General features: G+C 24.9%; 3 protein-coding genes across 3 annotated transcripts; 2 read left to right on the top strand and 1 right to left on the bottom strand.

The window, feature by feature from the left end:
- Positions 1-1,114: 1,114 nt before the first annotated feature.
- LOC126893827 (uncharacterized) lies at positions 1,115-3,410 on the top strand. Its single transcript, XM_050664345.1, has 6 exons — positions 1,115-1,294; positions 1,509-1,612; positions 1,882-2,031; positions 2,160-2,292; positions 2,388-2,492; positions 2,765-3,410. Exons 1-6 carry the CDS (start codon positions 1,123-1,125, stop codon positions 3,349-3,351), a joined length of 1,251 nt encoding a protein of 416 aa, XP_050520302.1. The 5' UTR covers positions 1,115-1,122; the 3' UTR covers positions 3,352-3,410.
- A 2,741-nt stretch (positions 3,411-6,151) lies between these two features.
- On the bottom strand, positions 6,152-7,253 carry LOC126893841 (endocuticle structural glycoprotein SgAbd-2-like). Its single transcript, XM_050664364.1, has 3 exons — positions 7,124-7,253; positions 6,926-7,053; positions 6,152-6,613 (listed from the first exon to the last, which is right to left on the bottom strand). The coding sequence occupies exons 1-3, from the start codon at positions 7,127-7,129 to the stop codon at positions 6,343-6,345; spliced, it is 405 nt and encodes a 134-aa protein (XP_050520321.1). The 5' UTR covers positions 7,130-7,253; the 3' UTR covers positions 6,152-6,342.
- A 6,729-nt stretch (positions 7,254-13,982) lies between these two features.
- On the top strand, positions 13,983-15,146 carry LOC126893843 (uncharacterized). The gene is made up of 2 exons (XM_050664368.1): positions 13,983-14,100; positions 14,752-15,146. The coding sequence occupies exons 1-2, from the start codon at positions 14,085-14,087 to the stop codon at positions 15,060-15,062; spliced, it is 327 nt and encodes a 108-aa protein (XP_050520325.1). The 5' UTR covers positions 13,983-14,084; the 3' UTR covers positions 15,063-15,146.
- Positions 15,147-15,823: the final 677 nt, after the last annotated feature.

Here is a 15,823-nt window from a genome sequence, read left to right as displayed (position 1 = left end):
GATATTTTATTATTTAATAAATAAAAATAAGGTTCGACCCCGAGATACGACTCCATTCTTACTATCTTCAACTCACTCATTCTCTTTGCCTCCCTCTATTCTTTAATTTATTTATTTCGCACCTTTTTTTTTGTTTATTACAATGTTTGTTACGATTTTATTTTATATAATTTTATTACAGGATTCAATTATTTCATTTTGAAGTTTTTTGTATATTTTATTGTTTCTTCAACTTCCAAAAATGATTTTAAACGGTCATCTCCTTGGGCTCTATATCTTAATACTTCTCTAAAATTTCCTTGATTTTCTTGGATAACTTGTCATTTTCTTGATATATATTGAAGTTACAAAGATAGCCGTTATTGTCAAAAAAAAAAAATAATAATAATAATAACATTAAAAATGCAAATAATAATTAAACCTATAAGGTAGTTAAATCCTAAAGTTATTTTCGATTTGTTAAAGTCGTTAAAATTAATTCAAATCTCCTGTTATTTTCTTTTTTCAGAATTATTATGTCAATTATTAATTAAATTGTTAAACTATATTATATATTCAACTTAATAAATTTTTATGTTAATTATAATCGCATGGCATGATGCTTTTTGTTAATAACTAAATGGTAATAGCAATTTCACATGGGTAAAATTTTTAATAGTTGCAAGAGAATAAATCCAAACGTTGATATTTTATTTCATTCAGATTAAATTTTATATGTATAAATATTGTGTTAACCGATATCAAATTTATCCCACTTGAACTTTCATAAAAAAATCTCTATCATTTATAAACTAATGTAATAAATAAACAAACAAATACAAAAGTTTTTTCTTCAAAAAATCTTTTAAAAATATATACATATTTTGATAATTCTCTATAATAAACTCTTAACACATTGTATTATTTGACCAATAATAAAATAAAAATAAATAATTATTGTTTATGCTAAATTTATTTATAATTGGCTTATACATTTTTTTAATGAATTTTTACAATTAAGTTTCCTTGACAATTAGATGTAAATGTTGATTTTATCGACATTTGAGTTCACTTCGTTTTTTCCCGTGAAAAATAAACTATCGTCTTGTGTAATTATTAAGATTTATTTAATTAGTTATTGATATGGCAAGTGGAAAAAATAATTTTGGTCAAAAAAATGAATCTAACTTACATAAGGTCATACGCAGAGTTGAAGAAGTATGGAATCGTCGTTTCATGCATTCAAACTGTGATTTAAATGAACCAAATAAAGAGCAAATATCAAAAAATTCAACTAAAAATGGAAGAATTATCTGTAAACACTATTAAGATTAATAGTTCAACTAATTATTTCGAATAGAGAAAAAGTTTTTTAATATAAAATATAAGAAAAATTAATAATAAGTTCTCTTATTCATATATAACAATAATTCAGTCGCTTTACTTTAATTTAACTATTTTAATATTAAAAAACTTTTTCGAAATTGATTATTTAATTAATAATTATTAAAATGATATTCAATTTGCAGCAATTATTAACAAAAATATTTATCCTATAACAAATTCCATTAATCCAAAAAAACGCACGTATCGAAAAACGAATAATAATGATAACATTTTTCCAGCAAAATTGGTAACTATAATTATATTAATAAATCTATAAATTATAATTTTGTAAAATTGTAATTTATTCGATTTAGCTATGTTATTGGGGTTTGTCTGATTCAATAATATAAAATAAACTATCAACCCCCATAATATAAACGCGATGACATAATGTTTAATATTATTCTGCTATTTTTTCAATAAGATTTTTATGGAAAATTCAATGTTTACCGAAGATAATAATATAGTATTAAATATAGTTTATTTGTTTACTTAAATATCTCTTTGGTTGCCTAGAAATTGATGCAGCGAGGAGAATTCGGAACACTTTTTCAGAATGAAAAATCTGGAAAATATAAAAATGAAATTTTAAATTCAGCAGAAAAAAAAAATATAGCAATTTCTAAAGAGAATCCGCTATTAACACCAGCCGATTTGTTAGGAAAGGTATATTTTACTATGCTTTTTTCCAATAAAAAGATTTTAGGGTATACCCTAAACCATTTTTTGGACTTAAAGCAGATTTCTTAAATAAATTTATCATATAATTAAATATATTTTTATGATCCGTTCAGAGTTTTCATAAGAAAAACTTGCAACGCAAAAAATCCGAAATAAAAAAACAACACTTTGAGATATCTTCTAATACTATTGCTCGATCAAATTTCAAAAGAAATTCATCCGAAGAAGATGAAAAACTTATAAAAAGTATACAAGTTTTAAAATATAATTCATTTTTAAAAAATATGAAGTTTTGATTTTTAAAACAAATATGTTATATTTTTAAACATAAATTATTTTAGAGTCAAAAGTTAGTTCTAATCCTTTGACCTCAAATACGCCGAATGACGTAAATTTACTTGCTCTGTCCACTATTGAAGTAATAAAAGTACCAGAGAAAGAAAAAGGTAATTAGTTATTTAATCTATTTATTTTATGTAAAATTAAATAAAAAAAGATTATTTATTAAACATAATTAATTATAATAATACGATTTAAATTAATATAACCTCTGCAGAGGCGTGTCATTAAGGGGGTCCATGGACGTTTTAAACAAAAGTAATTATACGTGTTTAATTTCATATTCCAAAACCTTAAATAAACCTAACTAATAGTAAACAGTTCAACAAAATTTTTTATTTATTTTATGAAAAATGTTTAAATATGGTTACACTTGCAGAAGTAATGCAAGATCAAAACACAACATTTCTTGATCAATATAATGCACCTTCATTTAAGTCACTTACATCTTGGTATACTTCAGACACAATTAATGAGTACATTAAAATGATAGTAACGCGGTCTGAAGGTGAAGTTTATGCAGTTGTCACTGATTTTATCGTAGCGTATCTTCGAGGAGGTTATCCAGCTGTAAGAAGATGGATAAAAAAAGATATTCACACAATAAAATTACTTTTTGTGCCCATGAATGTATATGGGAGTCATTGGATATTGACAGTGGTTAATATACCTGAAAAGACTGTGACATCATATGATAGTCTTAAGTCGTATAAGGGTCCTTATCCAATGGTATTAAAAAATTTCTTAATTGAATGGGAGATGGACAAAAAAGGAAAAGCTTCTACATGGACATTACAAATAGGCGAGACATCTCGCCAAACCAATGGACATGATTGTGGGCCATTTACTGTTGAGCTGGCAGAAAAAATGTCTCGAGGAGATACAACACCAATAAATGCAAATTTTATGCCTTTTATAAGATTAAGACACAAAAATGAAATTATTGCTGGCGAGCTATTCAATTAATATTTTTATGAATGAAATTTTATTTTTGTATTTTATATCAATTTTCTTAATATTCACTATAAATTTATTTGTATATCACCAAACATTTTTTTAATTTTTCTATGTTTAATTGTTGTTTTGTTTTGTTATTTTATTTTAATCTTATTTTTCTTCGTAACATTTCATTTAAGAAATTCAAATTTAATATAAATTTATCTTAACTGAAATAATTTAATGTTCTTGTTATGTGAATATACAAATATTATAATATACAGTTATGGATACAATTAAGTTAAAAAGTCAGCCAATTATAAATTTTTAAATTAACAAGCGTATCTACTATCTTAACAACTTAATTTTAATTTTACTAAATGACGATTCATAAAGAATTTCATAACTTTTGTTTATTTTTTAAATACTATTTTAATTATAAAAAATTCTTTTCTGTATTTTTTATGAATGCGGTATATTGAATAGGGGTAACTAAACTTATTTGTTTATAATTCTCTAAACTGATAAACTATAAAATAAATTTAAAAATGAACTTAAAAAAGTTCAGAATATTTCCGTTGTTGTTATATTTTTGCTACGGGTATTTTTGTTTTCTAAATGACCCAATGAAATCCAAATAATTTCTAGAAATCTCTGATAAAATGTAGATAAATACGTGTCGTCGAATCCTATCAAATTATCTTCAATTTTGTTATTTATTTAAAATACCATTTATTTTATAGTAAATAAATATAGTATATTATAAAAAAAGTTAATACCAATATATTAGGCATTTTTTTTAAGTCGGGGGGTGTCCAGACATGGAGGACACTCTCCCAAAATACGCCNAGTCGGGGGGTATCCAGACATGGAGGACACCCCCCCCCAAATACGCCACTGAAAATATGTATTTCATAAATTAAATTGTTACTGGAAAATTTATACATAATACTGCCGTGCTAAGCGAAAACAGGATTACTCCAGTCAACATGATTTTTCAGGAACACAAAAAAACATTTTTAACAGTAAATCAAGATACCCTTTTTCCTCAATGTATAAACATAAGCCAAAAGACGGTAAATTCATTATTTTTTATGTAATATACCAAGTTTTTGCTTAGTATTTGGATTTACCGTGTTTACGCTTTCAAAACATCAAATATATAGAACTTACCGTATATTTTCTTATTTTATATTTCGATTTTAGATGGGTTTTAATAGGAAATATGCTATTTTTACATCAAAAATCGATGTAAAACCACTAAATTTACCTTTAGAAACAAAAAAAAAAAAAATTTTAAATTTTGGAGTTATCCTGTTTTTGCTTAGTATGGCAGTATACTCTTTGGTTAATATTACAAATTTTATGAACGACCATTTTAATGTATTATTTATAATAAAACATTTTTTTGGTTTTACTAAAATACTATTATAAAAATGACCAAATATGATTATAAATTAAATTACATTATAGCTTAAAAAATGTTTGCTATGATATATTTGTTTGGAAATTATTTTAGTAAATCAAATTTAATATTTTTGCATAATAAATCAATTAAGTAAAAATTACCCATATGAAATATAACTTCAAATCATCTTCTATTTTTTCTTTGGGTGTTTATTAAGTTGGCCAAGGTCGATTGTTATAAATTAACGTCCTCGTTCCTTAGAAGGAAAACAAATTTATAGTAATCAAATACCACTGGGTCATCAATTATGTAAAATATATGTTTTAACTTAATCAGTGTATATTCCTTATTTTAACATACAATTTGAAAATGAATAATTCATCTTAAAATCAATATTATAGTGACAGTAATGAAATGCATACATTTAACGAGATGTATATGTAATAATTTAATAAGTGAATCAATTTTTTTCCGGTAATATGCAACAATGCAATTACAATACGTTATTGTAGAAACGAATAACATCAAATTTTATATTTGTACACATACATCATAAATTTTGCATTTATAAAATATGTAATGTATCATATAGTCTTGTGCAATTTAATAATAGTTTATTAATGTACAACTGTTATTATTTAATTTGAACATAGTCATTTTAATTCAATTTAGTATAAATAAATATAGTGTATATTAGTCTAAATGAATAACAATTATTTAAATGTTGACTGATTAAATTCGAGGCATCTTTAATTTAATTTAATCATAGCAAGTATATTATTAAAACAACGATTTTCATAATTAACATACAAAAAGTGTAATCATGAAATTATATCCTATATAAATGAAATAAAATTACCAAATAGATAAAATATTTATTTTCAGTCTAGTTATCAGATTTTAAAAGATCATTTGTAATTTTTTTAACGTACCGTTTAGCAAAATCGAACAGCAGAAATAGAAAAATCATGTATAGGGGTACAAAAATATTAAAACCAACAGCTTCTCACCTGCGCATCGAAGCTAAAAATTAGTATATTTCATTAGTTTAATTAATAAAATATGTATACATTTTTATTCGAATATATTATTTAAATGGACATGATAATTATCATAAAAATGAAAGGCGCAAATTACATAAATATTAATTATTATTAATATAAAATTAGGTAAACTGATCCATACTGTATGACAGATAATTTAAATAATGGTTGAAGATTTAAAACAGTTTTTATTTATGGGAAAGTAAACTTCAAAATTATCCCTTAAAGCACATTCATTTAAACTATTTAGATGCATTATTCTTTTAGCTTATTTGTAAATAATTCTAGATTTGTATGCTATATAAACATACTATACTATAAGTATTTATACTTTAAAGAGTCTTTAGGAAATCTAATGTATATAAGTACCAAAATAAAATAAAATAAAAACAATTTTATTTTTTGTAAATGTATGTATAAATACAAACAAATGTTTACAAGTTTTTAAATACAAGATGAAATAAATTTAACAACAGGGAGAATGAAATGAAATACAAATATTATACAATGAAAAATCTAAGGAGAATGAAAAAGAAAAGTTATAAAATATGTTTTATTTGGAACTGGTATTTACGGATATTGTGGTTCTGGGGTGCTTGGTAATGAAGCTAAAAGTTGCAAAGATTTTTGGATCTCCTCTGGGATTGGATGTGGAGTTGGCAAGTGTGGACCGTATGGTTGATATCCATTTTCGTTGGCAATGTAGCCAGTTTGGATGAGTTGACCGTCTGGGGCAACATAAGATGTTTGACCTTGAACATTTGAAGCGATTCCTTGACCGTTTTGACTTGGAGCATAGTAACCAACTTGTTCGTGTTTAATTTTGTTTTCAGTTTCATATCTTTAGGTAATTACAACTTTTTTAATAAATATTTTTTTAACTTTATAAAAATTGATTCATTTTTATAAATAATAATAATTATTAATACTTAAAAAAACAAATAAAAATTGTGGTTTTGGTTGATAATTGATGGCAAATTTTCATTTGTTTTGAAAAAATTCCAATTATGAGTTCCAAATAGACATTTACTCATAATAATCAATTTATTTATACATTATACCATGAACACTCTTATTATAAATTGTTTTAGTGAATACAAACTCAAAAAAATCTCGAGTTATGTTAAATACATGTTATATCTTGCTCACTTACCTCACTTTAGAAGATCCATCTGGGTTGAGTTCTTGTTCATGGTAAAGAATAGCGGCTACAGATTCGGGGCTTTGTGGGTAAGCATGGACCGCGACGGCCAACAATAAAGAAGATATTACAATTGTAATCTGTGAAGTAAAAATAACGAGCTAAGTTTAACACTGAAAATAACCACGAGATTTCTTATTGATATCTTACCTGCATGATGAAGTATTTAGTATATGTTTTGTACTTTTACGTTGTCATGAGTGATGTACAATGTTTAAATAATCAACAAAATCGTCTTATTTATACAGTAAGTGAAGGCGATAATAATAGAGTGTTATCATACCAGTTTGTTATTTACCATATAATGGTGGAGGTGGTGCCATCGAGATGAAAGGTCGTTATGTCAGTAGGTTTCGAAAGCGGTCCAACGACACTTATTTTAGCATGTGCACATCATAAAGTATAGAGGCTATCACAAACGAGTTTTTGAAGAATCATACACACACCTCAAATTTAGGATTATTTAACCAATTCATCACAAAACTAATCTATCACAAAATATTTGTAACACGATATAATTATGTCAAAATTACTTTTAGACTTGCGCTTTTTGCATTTTTGAACTCGGAGCTATTATTAACACACGTTCCCAAAGAGTTCAAAAGCATAAAATTATATACACATCGAGGTTATACATAAACTACAAGTTGGATACAAATTGTATGATCTATTGTTATATAAAATGAAATAATTTAAAATTTTAATAATTATCTGTTTGTGTATCAGTGTCAAACTTTTGATCTCTTTCAATAATAATTTTTTATTTTTAAGCAAAAAAATCATTCATTCTTTATTCAAAAATCTTGTTTTTCATACTCCCGATATTTTATTTTTATTATTGAAAGGATTTTTATGTATAAGTAGAGAAAATACGTTAAGTTACTAAACTGAAATTGTTATTGATTCAACTAGAATAGGAAAAGATTTATATATTTGTCTATATTTTGAAAATGCCCTTTAGTTCTTTAAAAAATATAGTTATACGAAATAACTGAACATGCTTAAGGCTATTCGGGTGATTCAACTTTTATTCTGGATTGACACTCAATGATCAAGGTTGAATATTTTCATTTATTCTGATAAATGTCGAGTCGTTATTAAATTTCTTTACCGCATAAAACATTAAAATGCAATAAATTTATCATTATTATAAAGGCCCAATTTCGATTGCATTAACCTTGCTGTACTATTCTTACTTTTTAATAGCAATATGTTTTTATATTTTTTCTCAATTATAACCGATAATAGTATTTTACCATCGATGTGAAGCTGATAATATATTGATTTACTATTATGTGTTTTTATATATTTATTTTATGTAGTTCATGTGTTTAATAAAATTTATCACTAATATTTCTTAATAACTTTTATCGTGTAAAGTTGAGTCCTGACATTAATTCAAAACATTAATTTCAAAAATTTTTAATTTGAAAATAGTTGGTGGTTAAGAACTAATTGTTTTTATTTAGGTTAAAAATAATTTAATTAATCTACAAATAAATAAGTTCTTATATTAAAATAAATAAAATTTAATATAAATTTCTGTGTACTATTGTACATAGGAATCGTTTTAATACAATATTAATTATTAAAATGTCACAAAACAAATTTGAGACTTCACTTAATATTTTCTTCATATGAAATCTCAGTATTCTGTTAAAATTTAAAATTAGATAAGTCAAATAATAAATATTAATAAATAATAAATATCATTGAATAGTAGTTACAATAATTATACAGTAAAAGTAAAATTACTTTTACTTACTCAATTATCATAATTTAATTTAAAATTGTATCTTAAGAATAAATACATGAGGGTTGGGTTGGATAAATCTATATCAAATCATCCAATGTCGTTGCGCGACCACTTTATTTTTTATTTTTTGAAATTTTACACACAAGTTGTCTAGTATCTAAGAAGAAAAAATTAAAAAAAACGTAATTTTGAAAGTTATTTTTTCGTAAGTTGCGGTCATATATCAATTTTGACATTTTTTTCATAGAAACTACATACATAGTACTATATTGCGTGAAAAAATCATATTAAAATATTTTGTTCCACCAGAGAAAAATTAAAATAGAAAAGCTTAAAAATTGATTTTTTAGAAATTCGAGCATTTTTAAATATGTCCCTGTAAAAAACGGTAAGAGTAAAATGTTTCAAAACACAATTAAATATTACTGTGAGTGTACGTTAATATTTAGGAAAAAAAATTAATTAAAAAAAAAATGTTTTTTCATAGTCAATTTGATCTTAAAAATTACATTATTTTGTAAAAAAAGCTCAATTTAGAAAACAAAATTTTCCAACTTAAAAGTTAAAAAACGTGTTGGTAATTATGGGATATGTTAGTGTATCGCATAAAAAAAAATGATGAAAGTTTCAAGTCTTAAATATAAATACTGTTATCATAAGGATACTTTTACGAACTAAAAGTATTTTATAGTTTAAAACTTTTGATAAGTCATAAATAAATTTTCGTAAAACTTTTTTAATTTTTTCTTCTTATATACTATACAACTTGTGTGTAAAATTTCAAAAAGAAAAATAAAGTGGTCGCGCAACGACTTTGGATGATTTGATATGGATTTACCCATGATATTAATGTTAACAAATTTAAGTGATTCAGTACTTTTTGAGCCTGTTATTCTACAGGCTAAGTTAATTCGTGGGAAAGTGGGTTACTGTGAATAAGAGTAAAATAGATTATAAGCACAATGGAACAAACATTTGTAGCTAATATAAATTTTAATAGATGTACTCTCCAGATTTAAAGTAAGAGTTAAGAAATAGTAAATCATTCACTCAATATAGTAGTAATCTAGTCCGAGAAGACTAATGACAAGTTCTACTTAACTTGGTACTCTCGCTTGTAACGCTGGTTACAAAAATTCTCAAATATTTCATTGCTAAAACAGCAACTTCTGGAAAACTATTATGACTTAATTTTCACCTAGTGATAGGATCTCCATCTTTTATTACAAAATCGTATTGTTTTTTGTATTTTTTTAAATGAAATTTCACATAATAATTTTATATACAGTCGAATGTTCATTATTACTATCTGCTAGTAATTTATCGTAACTCAAAACTTAATAAAATAAAGAGAAGTGTGGCTTGGATTATAAGTGTAAAAGTGAGAGTTACTTTAATACGGGGTTTGTTTTGAGGGTCATAAAATAACATAAATATAAATTCTTATTGATTTTAAAATCTTACCTAATAATTTGTATCTAGTTGAAGACATCATCTTTAAAAATTAAAAAAAATTTCCCTCGTTCCCCATAAATGAGGGAAATCTCCCAAAAACTTACAATTTTAACAAAAACAATTTTTAAAATCGGTAAATTTCGTCTTCTTTTTAAAATTTGAACTTTAACTTGCCCAAAGGGGGCTATTCATAATAGCAACTTTTATTTAAAAGTCAATTTTTTTAACTTAACTTTAGAAAATGTTCCGGAAATACTGCGTCCTTTAAACATATATCAAATTAAATCTTATGTCATGTACTATAAAATGAAAAAAAATTATTTGTCTTGACATCTTATCTTCTGCATGCAAATAGCTGCCGTAGATAAAAACTTACTATTTTTGTATTAAAATTTTCGTTTTTTGATTTTATATTTTTATATTTAAATTATTATAACTTTTTGAAAAATCTATGGATCAATACAATTTTTTTTTATAAAAACTTTATGTTTACTTCTTTTATTTGACATATTTTTCTTTTAAATTGGACCATTTTCTTTATACGGGGGGAGGGGGGTAAAACTTGAAACATACGTATTAAAAGGAGAACTTTTTAAACTTAATTATTGAAAATATTTCGTAAATACTACGTTCTTTAAACATATGTCAAATTAAAGATTACAATAAATTCTATGAGTTCAATGAAAAAAATATATATCCCTATATCTAATCTTCTATGAAAAATAGCCGTCGAATTTAATGAAAAATGTAATTTTGATGTACAAATTACTGTTTAACATGAAATATTTTAATATTTTAAACTACCATAACTTTTTAAAAAATGAATAAATTAAATTAATTTTTTTTATATTAAAACCTTAGATATTTTTTTTTTATTTGATACAATTTTTTTGAAAATCATACTCTAAACTTGCTCACAGGAGGATTCAAAAAAGCAATTTTTGTACAAAAGTTAAACTTTTTCAATTTAATTTTTGAAAATGTAATCTTAAATTAAAGCTTAAATTAAAAAAAAATTTTCAAATCATTTGATTTTTATCTCATTTAGATTCAATAACTTCAACAAATATCAAGGATCCCATCACTGTAGTATCCCCCTGTAAGAAGAAATTTCTTATTCATGAATTAATATTATTTTACCATGTGTTCTTTTTGTGGCTGCGATTTTTTTTTCCAACTCCACCCTTAACCTACTTTTTTAAACGATACATCATATTATTACAATGTGTATTTAGTTGAAGATATTACCCTCAAAAATTGAAAACAAATCCCTTAATTAAATAAAAAAGTAGCTTAACCAGCTATAAAAATAATTAAAATCATTCATTTCTAAAATTTTTAAAGTATTTATTGTCGAATTATCTATTATTAATCCACAACTTAGTTATGGTAGCTTAAAAATTTTTTTTTTATCAAATTTAATTCTTTAGCTGACCCCAAGTAGTTGGGATTAAGGCGAGGAGAAGAAAGAAGAGTCAAATTTAATAATTTATATAAAAAATTATCATAAATATTATAATTATCGAAGAGAAGTTTGACAGTGCTTTCAGTCACTGCTCAGTATTTAAAACTTAGACTCAAAATTTGCGAAAGGCAATTTTTGTAAAATTGTTGTAAGCTATTATATAAATTCGCTTTAAAACTTGTATTAATAAAAGCGTATTTAAAAATTAAAAAATTTAGAGCCAAAAATATAATTTTTGAATTGACAAATTTTTTTAATAATATCAAGCTGATTATGAACAAAAATAGTCATAAAAATATCATATATACTGTCATTTTTATACGCATGGCCATATGAAAGGCACAATAACATCCATTTTTTTTTGTTTAATATATAATAATTATTCAGTTTACAAATAAAATTGAAATAATTTTCTAATAAATGCTTTTGTATCCATTGAAACAGTGAAAACTATTACAATTTTTGTTAGATACCAGTTTGTTTAAAACAGAATGTTGTTAAATCTTTCAGTTGGCGTTTTTAATTCTATGATTCTTATATATTCTCCTAAATTTCCAATGTTTTGAATATATACTTACATAATTAAATTCTATTTAGCTTTAAAATTATAATCATAATTCTTAATTAATCTAAACGGTACGCTACTATTACGAAGTGAATCAAAACATTCCATTATTAAGTGGCACATCGAGTCAAAGAAAGCTTTTTTAAAGATTTAAACAATTTATAATTATTAATTAAAGTTTTATTTGTTTATAGTGGCAAAAAATTATAAGAAATCTGTTGTTAAACGTTTAAACATTTTAGAAACGAGAAATAAAAATTACACTCGTATCCCTGCTAAGATCACGAAAAAGAATCGCGTGAGAAGTATTTATAAGAATTTGAACTGAGAAAATAATTTGGGAAATATAAATATGTCAACAAACCCAGAAGAAAATCTTGCACCAAATGAAATTAATGAAGTCAAAGAAAACTTCCTTAAGACTATAAGAAAAAGAATGGCCGAGGAATCAAGACGTCAAAAGTAATTCTATTATTATCTTCCTTAAAATAAGTAAACAAAATTATTTATAAAATTAAAAAACATAGAATAGTTCCTTCACAAGTAATAAAACTTTAGTGTATGAAATTCAAAACTAATTAATTATCACTAAAATTTAAATAAACTATGATTATATTAAAGATATTCACTGTATTAATGTATCTTCTAACATAAATTTATGGGTTGAGGCTTAAAAAAGAAATTAAGTAAAATGACCAAAGAAAGTGTATGGTACAGAACGCCTTTAGAAGGATCTAGTTGACCAGTTGTTACAAAGATCATTGATTATATTATTTTTTGGGACAGCTGATCGCTAGAATCTTGTTTTACTCACCCCCTTGCCCACCCGTCACGACAAATCGATGACCTCCGTGTCGGTTTTCATCCGTGTACAGTTCATTATCGTAAGTCAATCAGTCAATTGTTTTTTGTATCACTCTTTTTGTGTTGCAAGCGTCTTCGTTTGAATGTTAAATTTTCCAGCCGTTGTATGACATAGTTTTTTATTACTTGTTTATTGCATCCTTGTGCTCAAAGTTTATGTGCTCTTGCACGCCACTAGTGATTGAGCCCTGACCATCACTAAATATCTTCATTGCCGTAGTCTGTTCTCATCTGCCATTACGTACCTGGATTTACACTCTGACTCGTCATACTCAGATGTTCGACACCATTACCACAAGATCTCATACAGTCCACTCATCATCATCAACAACTTCATCTATTCAGCTGAGTTTATATTATTTTTTAATGTTATTTATTGTTTGTTTTAATTGAGATTAACTATTTTGTTTTATGCCGCTTCGCTGGCCATTAGTATTTAAGGGCCCCCCGTTACCCCTTAAATTTAAGGTACTCTCTAAGGAATTTCTAATATATATGATTATTTGTTATTTAATTATTGTCTACTCTCGTTTACTTATTGGATATATAGTTAGCCGTCATCTCCTAGATGACACACTCCCGCATCAATAATAACGTTTTTTAAACAGGCTTAAGGTAAAACGGCATTCTAGTGCGGTGCACAACAAGCCGTCCTACGGTCTAGCTGCCTCGTACAAAACAGAAAGAGACATTATTTCAATATATAAGAATTATTTTATCAATATTATTCTTCCGATAAGTACAATAGTCATTGCTATGTATAGTAATTAGAGATAATGTTTAAAAAACTAAGTACAGGAATTTTAAAATATTTTTATGACGATTAAAAATTAATTCATCAATAATTCATATTTTTGAATGTGTTTTAACATAACTGTGTTTATTTTAAAGCAATCGTAAAGTACGTCTCAATTTCACCTCTTTAAAAATTATACCAGATCAAAATAAACTCTCCGGCTTGAAAAGTAAAAAGACATCGGAGGTCCAAAAAATTAAAGAATGAAAAATGGTTCACAAGCCTAGTGAGTAATTTTTTCAACTAATAAATGCTTCTAATATACTGATTAAGGATATAGAAATAAGAACTGTTTTATTTTATGTTTAATATAAATTAATATAGTATGATTCTCAATAATTACTACAGTATTATTATGTAATCTATATTTATTAATTTGAGCATAATAACAAATTAGCATTATTTATTTTTATTTATTTATTTATTTATTTCATCATTCAAAATGATGATGATGATGATTACGCCCATTAGGGCAGACAGTACAGAAATAATACAAAATAATACAAATAATAACAAACTATAAAAACTTAAAACTTTAAAGTTATAAATATTAAACTAAAAAAATACAAAATGAATGTAAATAAATATAAAGTGAACATTTGAAAGATTATTCTTTGAAAGTAATACGACATGTTGACAATAATAATGTTGACGAATCATGATTAAAATCAAAATTTTTTAATTATATTAAATTAAGTATTGTACTAAATTTAAATATAATTTATTTTTAATAACTATTCCCTTACGATAAAATGTTCAATTCATATGTTTTATTATGCATCACTTATCACCTAATAAAATTAACACCTAATTTTCAACTAATTTGATTAAAACTCGCTACTATCTGCGATATCTTAATATTTTAACTTTTTTATAGCTTTTAATATCCGTAAAAATCAGCAAATAGCTGTTGATACTGACAACCCTACAAGTTCTAACTTTACAAAAAATAAAACATCATCTAAGGCATACTTTATTGATGGCGTATCAAGACGAACAAATGGTGTATTACTATACTCCCGATCGTATATAACAAGTTTTACAAATTACTTAGATCTTACTCTAGATGATGAAGATGAAACTCACGATGGATCTTATATTAATACAGCAAAGTCGCAGGAATATATTCAAATTAACTTGACTTCTAGTTCAAGTCCTCACAGCAGCCATCATTATAAAAAACAGTAAGTTTATGATGGTAACACGAATCCTCTTCTGCAGCTGATTAAAAAAAATATATGTATGGGGAGACGAACAAATATTAGTGCTACGTCTGATTTATAGATTACATAGAAATTTTAAAAACAATACTTTTGTAATAATTATTTAAATAGAAATTTTTATTTAATACTTTTTTTTTAGTGCTTTAGTTTTTATAATTATTATCTATTTATATTTCAAAACAAATGCATTAAACTTATTTCTTTTATTCATTTTTGTATTTTTAATAAATGTGTTTCTCTAATTTTTAAAGAGAAAACTTTAAACTTGGACAGAATACATTTCTCACTATCCTAAAAATACTTTTTATAATAATTAACTAACCTAAACATGTAATTAATTAATCATTAACATACGATAAAGATAGTCTTAAACAATAAAAACCCAGCACAGGGGGGTCGCGGCACAGTGGTGACGTGGCATAGTCGGATCAAGTAAATGATATCTGACAGTGATTAAAATCACTATCAAAAATAAACGCTTCGATGCAAATCTTTAGATAGTGTTAAATTTTAAAAAAATTGGTGTTTTATTCCAAAAGCTACTTGATCTGCTGGTTTCTTATTAATATCCTGATTAAGGTAAAGTATGTCGAATGAAAAAGGATTTATTAAAAAATATTATTTGTCATAAAAAAATTGTGTGGATCCATAAACTTTTCAATAAGTTATAGCATTATAAAGTTAAATATAATATAAATAATAAAATCGAGAATTTTCACACGAAAA

Source organism: Daktulosphaira vitifoliae, unplaced genomic scaffold, assembly GCF_025091365.1.
Source record: "Daktulosphaira vitifoliae isolate Bord-2020 unplaced genomic scaffold, ASM2509136v1 Scaffold_1, whole genome shotgun sequence".
Taxonomy (NCBI): domain Eukaryota; kingdom Metazoa; phylum Arthropoda; class Insecta; order Hemiptera; family Phylloxeridae; genus Daktulosphaira; species Daktulosphaira vitifoliae.
Note: the sequence above shows the minus strand (reverse complement) of the source record. Positions and strands in the feature narration are given on the sequence as shown.

Bases quoted from the DNA above. Each gene is read 5' to 3' on its own strand.
- LOC126893827 (XM_050664345.1), top strand. From the start codon at position 1,123: ATGGCAAGTGGAAAAAATAATTTTGGTCAAAAAAATGAATCTAACTTA. The intron at 1,613-1,881 runs GTAACTATAATT...TTGGTTGCCTAG, and splicing joins ACATTTTTCCAGCAAAATTG to AAATTGATGCAGCGAGGAGA. The intron at 2,493-2,764 runs GTAATTAGTTAT...TTACACTTGCAG, and splicing joins AGTACCAGAGAAAGAAAAAG to AAGTAATGCAAGATCAAAAC.
- LOC126893841 (XM_050664364.1), bottom strand. The intron at 6,614-6,925 runs GTAAGTGAGCAA...AATTACCTAAAG, and splicing joins GATGGATCTTCTAAAGTGAG to ATATGAAACTGAAAACAAAA.